The following is a 14,189-nucleotide window of genomic DNA, read 5'->3' on the forward strand; positions in this document are numbered from 1 at the left end:
TTTTGTTTAACAAGGTATTTATAGCTTTTCCTTAACTGTTCATTTCACTGAAAGAGAACATAGGATGTGGAAATTGGTGTTAACCAGGGGCTTGAAAACCGAGACTGTTTGGGTGACCTTGACTGAGCATCAAGGAGGCAGCCTTTATTTCCCCTTAAAGTTAGTTTAACATCTCTGTTCTGTCATTGACATGTACACAAATAGGGCTTCCTCCACAGCTGTCTATTGCCATTAGTCTTTTTTAAAACTAACACCAATCCATCTCTAAACATGTTTCAACAGAGCTTTCACATACCTGCACTTGAACTCAATACTCCCAGGATACAAAGTGCTCTATTTTAGTCAACAAAAAAACCAGCAGTGCACTTCTGGGCAGTTATCAGACTGCAGTAAATCTTTTATTACAAATAATTAAATCTCTCCATAATGTCTCAAACAATATCAAACACCATTTCATATCTCTAACAGAGAGCAGAGTAGGCATTCAGCACTGGAAGCAAGTGAGGACAAGTGTTAAATTGCAAGCTTCTGATCACATCATCTGGTGACCAAAGCTTATGTGTCATTTTCTCACGTTATCCAGCTGTACGTCTCACACATCTCGTCGTCTCAGTGGAGACAAAAGTTTCTATTTCATATTGTAAGTGCAGGAAGTTGAGAGAGATAAAACCCAGTGAAAACACATTGATCTCAATTCAACTCAGTTAACAAAACAAAAACAAAAACAAAAACAATTTTAAATTAGTTGTTTTGAGGGGAGAGAGGGAAAGGAAGGTTTGGGGTTAAGAGTCAAACCTATGACAAAGGCTGATAGCTGTACATGACACATTGTAGCCCTGGAAACTATCTGTCACATGATATCCTGAAATAAAGTGGCTTTTGTAGATTTTTTCTGTTTTGGTATTGTAAACATGTGCTGTTAATAGTACCCGAATTTAATTTAAAACATTTTTTTTTTTTTTTTGCAAACAAAACAAAATTTAAAGCCTTTAAGGCAAACATCTCCCTAAGAAAAAAAGTCATTTGTTATAAAACTGTGAGGATACCCAAGCAAGACCCCACTTAAGATTCGTCAGCATGAACTTGAGAGCTTTTGTCCACTGTTCCTCGGAGTTAAACTGGGTTTTGATGGAATAGGAGCCGCCACTGCCTCCTGTGTCTTCAATCTTGCCTTTCTCCACATCCATCCTGCAGATGCACACAGCAGAGCTCATTAGTAACTGAGATCCGAGTTAAGTCAGTTCAGGCAAACGGGCAGGGACTTGATCATGGGACCATTCACGTCATTTTATCTATTAAAGAACTCTTGGCGAGGAATGGTAGTGTATTTTGGATTTGCTTAAAAGCCAAACATCAAGAAGGCTGTCACAAGAGCCTCATTGTCATTGCAGAGTACAGGGACAGGACACACACCCAAACAAATGAGAAGCCTGGAGCAGAGGGTAAGTGAGGGTTACAGTACCCCTGACTGTTTTCCTAGGCATCCCTGAACTCATGGGGAGAGAAGGGAGGCAGGAGAAAAGAAATGCTTTGTTTTGGGGTGACAGAAGCAGCTCAGCCTTGTTCTCTTGAACTAAGGTCTGCATCTATCACTGGGCTCCTACAACATTTGACCAAAGGAAGCATTCCTATGTATTTCCAAGGGCTTAAGAGGAAAGCTTCCTGAAATTAGAGAGCCAGCTTGAGCTCTGTGCTAAGAAAATCCCCCAGAGCACCGAAGAGAATATGTGACCAGAGATGGTCATATTCTGTCCTGCTTATAGTGTGGAATCACTCTTTGCCCATCAGTGTCATGATTTTGCTTTCCTACCATTTAGACTATGTTTTGCCTCCATTCTTACTGTCCCTTTGGTTATGCTCTATTTGGTCCTACTCTAGGTTCATGGAGCATTAGGGAATACTGACCTGTAAGGAAGACAAAAACGTGTCTCGCCTTTCTCAACCTCTTCTTTGAACTGCTGCACACAGTCCAGGAAAGCCACCATGGCATGGTCAAACTTGTTGTCCCAGAAAAACCGCAACCCCCCAGAACAATATAATGGCAGCTCCTGCCCAAGAAGAGAGAACTGGCTGAGGGTGTGGCACCAAGACAGGCTACCAGAGAGTGTTCCCAAGACTCTCCATTTCTCAAGTCCTGTTTGTCTGTATTTCACTGGAAGCAGTAATCCTGGGCAAATGCAATGCCCAGGAACTGTTTTATCACCAGAGATGTATTAAATACCTCACAGTGACTCCTTTCCTAGCCTACCATACACATCCCCCTCTGATCTGCCCTTAGCCCTTTTCGACAGACTGTAAAAACCTACTTTTTGTCCGTAGGCCCCAAAGAGCTAATCCTGAACTAGACAAGGCATTGAACAAGACATAGGATCATGAGACCCCTCCACCTAAGGAACAAACTAAGAAATGCTATTATCAAAAGCAAACCATTTCGTCAGGAGGTACCAGGATTCTGCATCCCACTGAAGATGGGGCTTCCCAGAGTACCTTAGATTTGTCTGTCAGAGACTCCAGATATGAATGGTTTCCATAGGGAACAAGTCGATACCTAAAATGGAGACGCATACAGAGGTGGATACAGGGCTCCTCCTGAAGCGATTATTGAAATGCTATAACCCAGTGATTTTCATGCTTCATCCTATCCAAGGACTACTTTTACTATTTCCACCTCTGTCTCTCATCTCCCCATAGCCTCCCATGTTTAAAAGATTCTGTTTACTGAACTACGTTTATTACGTAATTGTCTGGGGGTCTTTCACAGGTAAATGTAGGTTTTGGTTTAGGCTGAAAAAAAAAAAACAAAAGCTAAAAACAGCCGGAGGAACCCCCAAGGTTCTGGAGACGATGGGTTGGGGACCACAGCTACGGTCATGCAGCTCAAGGACTGCTTGATGAGTGGAAAGCGACTTTTCTGGGAGTCTCTACCAGAAGCCGACCAGAAGCCAATGGGAGTCTCCACAGGCAGAAAACTCTCCGTGTGTTGTGAACAAGGGTTCTTGCCGCAGCAGAGGAGAGTACCAGGCTGGAAATACAAATTACATCAAAGACACGCCACACCCGGGGGGCGTCTGGGTGGCTCAGTAGGTTGGGCGTCCGACTTCGGCTCAGGTCATGATCTCGCAGACCATGAGTTCGAGCCCCATGTCAGGCTCTGTGCTGACAGCTCAGAGCCTGGAGCCTGCTTCAGATTCTGTGTCTCCCTCTCTCTCTCTGTCCCTCCCCCACTCATGCTCTATTTCTGTCTCTCAAAAATAAAAATAAACGTTTAAAAAAAAAAACCAAAGACATGCCACACCCCAAGAAAGGGGTGCACTTCTTACCTCTGGAATTTCAGACCCATCTTATTGGCCAGGGCATGGAGTAGCAGCACTGTTTGGCCCCACGCAGCATTGATCTCATTCCATTCCACAGGAACACTGGGCAGGCGACCCAGTCGGAAGTTATTGATTGTGCCAAACTGTCCACTGTGCCTAAGGCAGGAGGGCAGGAGAAAATACAGGGAGAACTCAACACTCGTCAACTTTGAGACTTCCTGTTTGCACCTGAACGCTGGTATAGATCTCCCTCATCTCCAGATTCATGGTAAGCTTTATTTGGCACTTTATTTTTTCTTAGGTAAGCTCTACACCCAACGTGGGACTTGAACTCACAGCCGTGAGATCAGGAGTCATATGCTCTACTGACTGAACCAGCCAGGCGCCCCTCTACTAGGCACTTTATTTATTTTTTTAACATTTATTTATTTTTGAGAGACAGAGAGAGACAGAGCATGAGCAGGGAAGGGGCAGAGAGAGAGGGAGACACAGAATCTGAAGCAGGCTCCAAGCTGTCAGCACAGAGCCTGATATGCGGGGCTCGAACTCACAAACCGCAAGTTCATGACCTGAGCCGGTCGGACACTTAACCGACTGCGCCACCCAGGCGCCCCTCTACTTGGCACTTTAAATACACATCTGGGGCGCATGAGTTGGCTCAGTCGGTTAAGCATCCAACTCTTCATTTTGGCTCAGGTCATGATCTCCCAGTTTGTGAGTTCAAGCCCTGCACTGTCAGTGCAGAGCCTGTGTGGGATTCTCTTTCTCTCTCTCTGCCCCTCCCCTACTCGCACTCTCTCTCTCAAAATAAATGAACTCAACATGTTAAACAAATACAAACATAGGTAGGTAGGTAAGTAAATAAATAAATATATGTCCAAATGTGAGCTGTCATCTTTACCCCTTGTGCTCAGATGCCAAAGTAGAAACAGGGGCATCACCCTTGAATGCTCTCTCCCTGCTCCCTCCCCTCAAAAACCACCAAGCTCTCGGGGTGCCTGGGTGGCTCAGTGGGTTGGGCGTCCGACTTTGGCTCAGGTTATGATCTCGCGGTCCGTGAGTTCGAGCCCTGTGTCGGGCTCTGTGCTGACAGCTCCGAGCCTGGAGCCTGTTTCAGATTCTGTGTCTCCCTCTCTCTCTGACCTTCCCCCATTCATGCTCTGTCTCTGTCTCAAAAATGAATAAACATTAAAAAAAAATTTAAAAAAACCAAACAACCCACCAAGCTCTCTTGATTGGACTTCCTAAATCTCTTCCATTTGTCCATTTTTTCCCAAACTCCATGCCACTGCTCTATCTTTTCCTGCTTAGAGTCCTACTGACAAGTCTCCTTACCAAAGGCACTGTCCTCTCCCTGCCCCGCCCCCATCATCTCCCACATTGCAGGTGAAACTATCATTTACAAATGCAAAAGTAATTATGTCACTTCCCTGCCTAAAATGCTTCAGTGGTTTCCAGTGCCTTTTGGATGAAGTCCAAATCCCTTAATGAGACCTACAAGGTCCTTGGGGGAACTGGTCACTCTCCAGTTTCATATCCTGTCACTCTCCCCTTCACACTCCATCTCCAGTCACAATAAGCTCCTTTCAGTTCTTCGGATGCCCCACTCCCATGTTCCTCCGTGTCTTTGCACATGATGTTCCTCTGCCAGGAACAAGCCCCCTCCCTCTGCAAACTTCCACTTCGTGCCTCAGCTTAAGCATCAACCTCCCCTGGGGAAAACTCTGCATGCGGCCTTCCCAAATTGGGCAAAGTGTCTTTAGGTGGCCCCAGAGCACCCGAGGGTTACAGCTATCATACCGCATAACAACAGTCTGTCACGTATCCGTCTCTTCCATGAGGCTGTAAGCAACCAGAAGGCAGAACGCATGTTGTTTGCTGTTGCCCCTCTGGCACTTAGCATAGTGCCTACCACATGGAGATACTCAATAGATACTAGTTAAATGGATGAAATGTCGAATAAATACATCAATGACCCTAGGGGTTAAGAAATCAGCGCCAGGCAGATGACAAAGTTTTTCACGGGGCTGGAGGGCTCAGATCTTTCCCTTTCCTTGGGAGAGTGAATGTCACCAAGCTCTAGAATTCCAACCCCCTGAAATGTCTATCCCATCACAAGGAATGAAAGCAACCTGGATGGGGAGATGACGCACAGCCCTATTTCATGGAGGCGGGCACCCCGGCTTGGCGGTCACCAGCTAAGGTGCAGGCGTGCAGTGCTTTCCGGGCATTCCTCACCCTCCAACCCGCATTACCAGATGTGGAAGGTTGCATTAAAGACGTTGGTTTTCTTCAGCTTGTCCAGCTGCATCTGGGCGTAACGCATCTGGTTTTCCACACTCTTCAGCTCATCGTCCAGCTCCAGCTGCTGTCGCTTAAATTCACTGTATTCCCTCTGATACCTGTGAGCAGCAAGGTGGCCATTGAAGGCTGTAGGTTCAGGGCTAGAATTTCTCTCTCACCACCCCCCAGAACGATGTATTCTAGTGGTTATGGTTAGACCTAGTTACAGCATCCTTTCCATTTGGCACAGATCCCATTCAAAGGAACAGACAGATCCTAGCTGTTTTGCCTGCGAGGGACAGAAATGTCTCAAATTTCAGCTGCCCACGTGCAAAAGATAGAGGCAAACAGGACTCTTCCTAAACCAGGACCAAATGCCTCTTGTATTTCTAATTTTTTTCCAGAAGTGGGGTCAGGGCGTTAAGAGTGGCTTCTTCCAGGAACTGACCACAGGTGAACTTCTAAAACTTCACTTCTGTGCACTCACTGTCCTGTATAGTTGGCATACACCATTTCCGATGTAACTTGTTCACTCCTTTGAAAACATTAACTTTTTTCTCTGTCCATCACTCCCCCAACTTTAGTTAATGTGGATACTGTGTCTCCTCCACTACACAGGGGGTTCTCTCAGGTCAAGATCACCAGTGACATTTCCGGGCTGGGAAAGAACGAATGTAGGCCAACATGTCCATCTTTCCAGAGGAGTTTGCCAGCTTCGGTGGCTGACTTACCCAAACGAGCTCAGCTCCCCCCAGGGCAGCAATGCAACTTAGAACCCTTCTTTCTCTGCTCTCTATTCAACCAACATGCTTTTTTCACTTAATCGTGCTGACCCTTCACACATAACCCTCCCAACAGACCTTGAGAAGCAGGGCCCGCAAACAGTATGTGGGATCTGGAGCAGACATGCTACCAAATGACAGGCGACTGCAGCTGACAAACTGCTCAGACACATTCAGTCAGAAGCCGCTGCTTCTCCTGGAGCCTTGTGGGAAGGGAGACAGAGGAACAGGGTGACCACTCACTGAGCTTCCTCCTGATCCAGTCTCTCAGCCTCAGCCTGGACCTTCTCGAGATTTTCTGCCACTATCTTGCGGTTCTTTTCCACGTCTTCCAGCTCCTGGATCAGCCTCTCCTCCTCTAACGCCAGCTCCTTCAGCTCCATCTGTAGCTGTCCACTGTCATCCTCGTTCATTTGCTCTAAGATCTCTAAACAGCGTCTGCCAAAGACACGGGCAGAATACACTCACCGCGGGGAACCTGTCATTCTGTTTACCTGAGCGGAGCACGGCGCCTGGGTAAGAGCCAAGCAGTCTCCGAGCAGTGACAGCTTCACGGTCCAGATCTCCGTTTCCGGGCACTGGTCCTAGAGGCACTCACTTGTAGTTCTGACACTCATTTTCAGTGACGTTGAGCTGAGTGTCCAGCTGGTCTAAAAGGGTATCTGTGCATTCCTCACACAGTGGGTGATCCACATCTGTCTGGCCTGACATGATGTCAAAAAGGTCCCCAGTGACCTGGAAGCGTGGGGTGTGGGAGAGTCAGGGGAGGGCCTGCCCCAGGCTACCTGCCCGGCCACCCCCTCTCCCGGCCAGGCCCGCCGCCTGATGCTGCTACAGTGCTGACTTGCCTTCAGTCTTCGGCTGAGGTTCTCCATGGTGCCGCCATCAGATGCCTCCCCGATCAGAGTGAAGCTGTTGGCACTTTCTGTGGACATCATCCTGCAGACAGCCCCCCGCCCACGGGCCACATGAGGGAGCAGAGAGGCCTCCTCCACTCCACCTACTGCAGTGGCAGTGGCAGAGACCCTCAAGCACTGGCTGAGGGGCCTCAAGGCGCATACCCACTCTTAGCCCGACTGACCTCCCAAGGGTACCTCTCTCCCAAGGGAAGGCCATGCTGGTCTTCCACAGGGGCACTCAGCACGAAGGTTGGCCTGGATGGACTAAGGAGGGAGAGGGGGCATCAAAAACTGACATGTGTGTGTGTCTATAGTAGAAAAGGAAGGAGAATCAGGAAAGACCATTTTTAAATATCATACCCCTCACCAGCAGCCTTCACATGCATCAACGATTAAGAACTTGAACATCTAACAACATCTGCTATTTTAAAACTTTTCAAGAGCCCCTCTCTCTTATTGGTCATTCACTCCCTCAACTTTTCTCGATTCTTCGTCATGAGAGCTACCATCCCTTCCCACTGTGTGAACGGCTACAGGAAAAAAATCAATACTGGAAGGTGACGGGCCAGGTATAAGAGAATACGTCCTTTCTGGAAGAGCCAAAAGGCTAGATGAGGATTTATTTCCATCACCTGGCTCCAGGTCTCAATTCTGGGTTCCATTAAAATTCTACTGGCCTTTGGCAAGGAACAGGGGGCTGAGGAGTAGTAGGCACCTGGCTGGGGGGATGAATCTGCGAGAGACACCATCCTGGCGAGTTTCAATAAATGGCTCCTGGGAAGGAAATAAGAGGGCATTAGAATTCTGGCAGCTTACAGGGGGAGTCTATTTCCCAAAGAGCCTCAAAACCATTTAGCTTTACCTTTGATTGATAACCACAGGACCTGATAAACCACAGAGACGTAAGAAATGGGTATGATCTAGCCAATCCTTGGTATATGTGCACTAAGAAAGGACCCCTCATACAGACAAACGCCAAGTCCCATGTGATTTTTTGTGGCAAACCATGTGATATCTATGTGATAGTAGTTATTGTGTGGTTAAATCTGCATTTTCTCACCGCTGACCAGTCAGGGGTAGGGGAGAGAAGGCCCTAAATCATGGCACAAGGAAAAAGGCAGATCAGACTGCAATGAAGTTTGCCATGGCATACGACAAGGTAGATGATTTATATGTTTTTGATACTTTGACATAATTGATATGTCATCAAACTCTTATGACATCTACCTTCAGCAAAGAAAATTATTACTAATGTTACCGCAGCTTAAAAATGACATGTTCTCTGATACTAACAATCCCTTCTGGCTAACATAATCATACTCTAGTCCAAACTAAGACACTTTTGAGAATGGAGAGCAGTAGATATGAATAATTAGCTAGGACAAGAGACATAAACCAGGCATGCCCTGGGATGACTTGGACACATAGGTCATCTCACGTTCTACCTCTAATGGCTTGTAATTCTGCTTCAAATAAAAAACCCCTCCCCACATTTTTAAACTGATGCCTCAGTCAGTAATCCTGTACCCTCAGGTGTACTTCTGTACCTCCCCAACGACCCACAGTGGCCTGATCATGTAGAATGTCTCTTGTTAACCAGAGTTTCCAAAAGTCTGGGCACTCTAGAAGCACCAAGTACCCTGCAGAAACCCAGTTTGCATTCCAGTGTTTCATACTTCTCCTGAGTTAGCCTCTTCCTCTTGGGTCTCTCCTGGTTTCACCGGGGCTGTGGCAAGTAATGGAGCTAAGGACAAGGAAAATACTGAGTTAGAGTCTTAACAAAGCCAGATTGTGTATGAAAATATGGGAAATAATAAAAACAAATTCTCATCACCACTCCCACCTCCACCTTTTTAATTTTTAAAATTTATTAAAAAAAATTTTTTTAATGTTTATTATTTTTGAGAGAGAGAGAGAGAGAGAAAAAGAGACACAGCACAAGTCGGGGTGGGAGGGTTGGGGAGAGAGGAAGAGACAGAATCCAAGTAGGCTCCAAGCTCTGAGCTGTCAGCAAAGAACCCGATGAGGGGCTCGAACCCAGGAACCGTGAGATCATGACTTGAGCTGAAGTAGGACGCTTAACTGACTGAGGCACCCACACGCTGCCTTCCACCTTGTCCTTAACGTTTATTTTTGAGAGACAGACAGAGTGTGAGTGGGGGAGGGGCAGAGAGGGAGCACAGAATCTGAAGCAGGTTCCAGGCTCTGAGCTCAGCACAAACTGCGAGAGCACGATCTGAGACAAAGTCAGAAGCTTAACTGACTGAGCCACCCAGGCGCCCCACCACCCTTTTCTTAAAGTACCATTTGCATATAGATGAAATCTTTTATCTTCTTCCCCTTGCCCCCATTAAAATCAGATTAAGGAACTGTTAAATTTTTTCCACTATATGGTGTCATGATTGTGTTTTGAAATTTTTTTAATGTTTATTTATTTTTGAGAGAGAGAGACAGTGTGTGTGTGTGTGTGTGTGTGAGAGGGAAGGGGCAGAGAGAGAGAGGGAGACACGGAATCCAAAGCAGGCTCCAGGCTCCGAGCTGTCAGCACAGAGCCTGATGAGGGGCTCGAACCCACAAACCGTGAGATCATGACCTGAGCCAAAGTCCGATGCTTAACCGACTGAGCCACCCAGGAGCCTCTAATGGCTGTGTTTTTAAAAAGACACCTTATTGGGGCGCCTGAGTGGCTCAGTCGGTTAAGCGTCTGACTTCAGCTCAGGTCATGATCTCATAGTTCGTGGGTTTGAGCCCCGCATCGGGCTCTGTGCTGACGGCTCAGAGCCTGGAGCCTGCTTCGACTTTTGTGTCTCCTTCTCTCTCTGCCCTTCCCCTGCTCACACTCTGTCTCTCTCTCAAAAATAAACAAACATTAAAAAAATTAAAAACAAAAAGACACCTTGTCTTTCAAAAATATTTACCAAAACATTTACAGTATTTTTATGTTTGGCATTTGCTCCAGGGTGGGAGGGGAATAGATGGGGCTGTAGATGAAACATGATTAAATAGGCACTGATAATTGTGGAGGTGATGGGTATGTGAGGGCTCATTATATACTTTGAGGTTTTCCACAACAAATGTCAACATCCCCTTTCCTCCAGAATAACTAGGAAGGAAAGTGAGGGAACATGAGGAAACTTTCTACATCACCATGATCTGAGTTATACTGAGTTATTCATTTTGTCAAAAATGCACAGCTAAAGACAACTGGCTGGCTTGGTCAGGAGAGCATGCGATTTAATCTCAGGATTGTGAGTTTGAGCCCCATGTGGGGTGTCGAGATTAAACAAATAAACCTTAAAAAAATTTTTTAGGGGTGTCTGGGTGACTCAGTCAGTTGAGCGTCCAAATTCGGCTCAGGTCATAATCTCATGGTCCATGAGTTCAAGCCCCGCATCAGGCTCTCCGCTGTCTGTGAAAAGCTTGCTTCAGATCCTCTGTACCTTCCTCTCTCTGCACTTCCCCCCCCCTCAAAAATAAAGATTAAAAAAACATTGTTTTAAAGCACAGCTAACACTTGTGCATTTAAAGACATGCCAATTCACATGAAAAGACGCTCAACGTCGCTCCTCATCAGGGAAATACAAATCAAAACCACATTCATATACCACCTCACACCAGTCAGAGTGGCAAAAAGGAACCAATCAGGAGACTATAGATGCTGGCGAGGATGTGGAGAAACGGGAACCCTCCTGCACTGTTGGTGGGAATGCAAACTGGTGCAGCCTCTCTGGAAAACAGTGTGGAGGTTCCTCAAAAAATTAAAAATAGATTTACCCTGTGACCCAGCAATAGCCCTGCTGGGAATTTACCCAAGGGATACAGGAGTACTGATGCACAGGGGTACTTGTACCCCAATGTTTATAGCAGCAGTTTCAACAATAGCCAAATTATGGAAAGAGCCTAAATGTCCATCAACTGATGAAAGGATAAAGAAATTATGGTTTATATACACAATGGAATACTACGTGGCAATGAGAAAAAATGAAATATGGCCTTTTGTAGCAACGTGGGTGGAACTGGAGAGTGTTATGCTAAGTGAAATAAGCCATACAGAGAAAGACAGATACCATATGTTTTCACTCTTATGTGGATCCTGAGAAACTTACCAGAAGACCATGGGGGAGGGGAAGGAAAAAAAAAAGAGGTTAGAGAGGGAGGGAGCCAAAACATAAGAGACTCTTAAAAACTGAGAACTGGGGCGCCTGGGTGGCGCAGTCGGTTAAGCGTCCGACTTCAGCCAGGTCACGATCTTGCGGTCCGTGAGTTCGAGCCCCGCGTCAGGCTCTGGGCTGATGGCTCAGAGCCTGGAGCCTGTTTCCGATTCTGTGTCTCCCTCTCTCTCTGCCCCTCCCCCGTTCATGCTCTGTCTCTCTCTGTCCCCCCCCCCAAAAAAATAAATAAACATTGAAAAAAAAAAACTGAGAACTGAAGGTTGATGGGGGGTGGGAGGGAGGGGAAGGTGGGTGATGGGCATCGAGGAGGGCACCTGTTGGGATGAGCACTGGGTGTTGTATGGAAACCAATTTGACGATAAATTTCATATTAAAAAAATAAAAAATAAAAAAAATAAAGACATGCCAATTTATTTTTTAAAAAGAATAAAAAGCAAAATAATTGAGCGGGGATGGGAGGTGAGTGAAGATACAGAGAACACAAGAATGGCAGAATGTGGCTAATTGTTGAAGCTGGGTCACGGATACAAGGGAGTTCATTACGCTGTTATCTTGACCATACGATGGAAATTTTCCATAATAAAAGGCTAAAAATGTATTAGAGTTAATTCTACTCAAAAAAGAGAAATTGGTAGTAATGATAACAGCTAACATTTATTGAGTACTATTTGCCCAGTATATTCCTAAGTACTTATGTTCATCATATTTGATCCTTACAACTATCCTGAGGTCATTTTACATTTTACAGATAAACCAAGAAACCAGGGCTTAGAAAGTAGAGTAACTTGCAAAAAGTCAGTCAGCTAGTAATTGAGTTATGATTTAAATCCAAGCAGGCTGACTCTGGACCCTTGAACTTATTTAAACTACCTATTCAGCCTTTTTGTTCCTTTTCTAACTTCGTAAGACTCTGCTCCTCCATTTACCAGCTGTTGGCCACTGATAAGTCACTTAAGCTCTCTGAGCCTCAATTCCTCATGTGTAAAATGTTGTACTCTGCCGTAGGGGCTGTTGCACAGATGAAGTAATGCACGCACTGCACTTGGTATATGGTAAGCCCTCAACAAATGGTGCTTATTATTATACACACACATTCCTTTACTCTGAAACAGCAGGAGCAGAACACTAAGGACCTCTCTTTAGAATAGGAAGCTCTCAGAAGGATACAGTGTCAGAACTTCTTCACGTTCCCAAAGAGAAAATAGGGAGCCCGAGAGATGAAATGACTTTCCTAGGTTCATACAGCGAGAGTCTATGGCCGACTACAAAGATAGCTACCTTAAGACCTACATCTCTAAAGCTGCCCATTTTTCACGATCTTGACCACCCTCTTTTCAAGGGTCTCGCTGACCTGTGAGCTCCTGGATAGTGACACGGTCCAGGATCTTGAAGCTCGTGTCCAGTTTCAGGGGCTGGCTGCAACGCTGGCACACGAAGCTCACCTGCATGGTGCTGCTGGACGTTTTAGACCCCTCCATCCCTGCGGCGGTGGAGAGGAGGCGATGTTAGGGAGAATCAGCGCCCTCGAGCCCCTGGTCCGAGGCTACCACCTGCCTTGCTGGTGTAGTCAAGGGGGCAAATCCTCGCCCGCGCCGTTCCCTGTAGGAACGGTCTGATACCAGGCAGACCCGTTTCCGGGGCAGCGCTGGCAAAGGCAATTTACCAGCCCAGAGTCAGGGAGGGGCTGCAACAGGGGCCGTCAGGGTTCCCAGGCTCCCTTCTAAGGCCCCGGCTCAGCCCCCGACGCCCGTCACCTTGGAACCCGGTGCCCGCCACCGTGGTCCGGTCTACCGCGGGGGCACCGTGGCGTCGGGTCTGCCCCGGAGGGAGGCCTCCAGAACTGCCATCGCCCAGTCTTCAGCTACTTCCCGGTCGGCCAGGGGAGGACTTCCGCCCGGACCGGACGTGACGCCACGACCGCCCTGCCGGCGCTCCAGAGGTCAGAACGGGTCCACTAGCCTACGGGCCCCGTCGCGCCCCCTAGAGGCTAAACTGGGAAGCGCGGCAGGCGTCGGCGGGTGGGCAAAGGTAGCGAGGGGAGGCGAAGGACGAGCTGAGAATGAGGAGACTGCCGGTTTGTAATTCTGTGACTTTTCTTTAGATTTGTCACTTCCGAGCGGAACCACTTTAATTCTTCTTGCAGTATCAGTTTTAAAAGTTTCTCCTTGGGAGAACCCGGCTTTCTTTTAAACACCCCTGAAAGTGGTAGACACACTTGGAGGGGAAGGTGAGAAGGTAAATTTTATTGTTTTATTTTATATTTTAAATTTTCAGTTATTAATCAGGAAAAACCGAGCCCTTCTGATACTAAATATTCAGATATTAAAATTATAAAACGAAAACCTTTTTGTCTTGGTGCAGGAATGATCAATGGAAATAATATAGTTCAAAAATAGACCAAGTGTAAAGGGTATTTAGTAGGTGGTAAAGCTAGTATTCCATTTCAGTGGGGAAATGAACTACTTAATAAGTGATGAATGGAGCCAAAGAGCCTGAAGATAGTAGATAGTACGTAGTAGTGAGCTGAATCTCTGCCTCCCTGGTTACACCAAAGAAGCTCCAAGTTTGGTCACAAATTTAAGCATCAAAAATACAATGATTGGGACGCCTGGGTGGCTCAGTCCTTAAGCCTTTGACTTTGGCTCAGGTCGTGATCACATGATTCACGAGTTCCAGCGCCCCCATCCGGCTCTCTGCTGTCAGCACAGAGCTTGCTTTAGATCTTCTGTTCCCCTCTTT

General features: G+C 46.6%; 1 protein-coding gene across 2 annotated transcripts; it reads right to left on the reverse strand.

Annotated features, from left to right (window-relative positions):
* Positions 1-361: 361 nt before the first annotated feature.
* BECN1 (beclin 1) lies at positions 362-13,346 on the reverse strand. Of its 2 annotated transcripts, XM_040497649.1 has the most exons (13): positions 13,205-13,346; positions 12,802-12,930; positions 8,955-9,022; positions 7,994-8,052; positions 7,474-7,542; positions 7,228-7,318; positions 6,978-7,114; positions 6,623-6,817; positions 5,570-5,716; positions 3,321-3,470; positions 2,488-2,548; positions 1,906-2,048; positions 362-1,188 (listed from the first exon to the last, which is right to left on the reverse strand). In XM_040497649.1, the coding sequence occupies exons 2-13, from the start codon at positions 12,926-12,928 to the stop codon at positions 1,020-1,022; spliced, it is 1,416 nt and encodes a 471-aa protein (XP_040353583.1). In that variant the 5' UTR covers positions 12,929-12,930; positions 13,205-13,346; the 3' UTR covers positions 362-1,019. The 2 variants fall into 2 exon arrangements, with proteins under 2 accessions (XP_040353583.1, XP_040353585.1); XM_040497651.1 differs by lacking the exon at positions 7,474-7,542.
* Between the last annotated feature and the right edge of the window lie 843 nt (positions 13,347-14,189).

This window comes from Herpailurus yagouaroundi, unplaced genomic scaffold (assembly GCF_014898765.1).
Source record: "Herpailurus yagouaroundi ecotype Mexico unplaced genomic scaffold, PumYag 189, whole genome shotgun sequence".
Classification (NCBI taxonomy): Eukaryota; Metazoa; Chordata; class Mammalia; order Carnivora; family Felidae; genus Herpailurus; species Herpailurus yagouaroundi.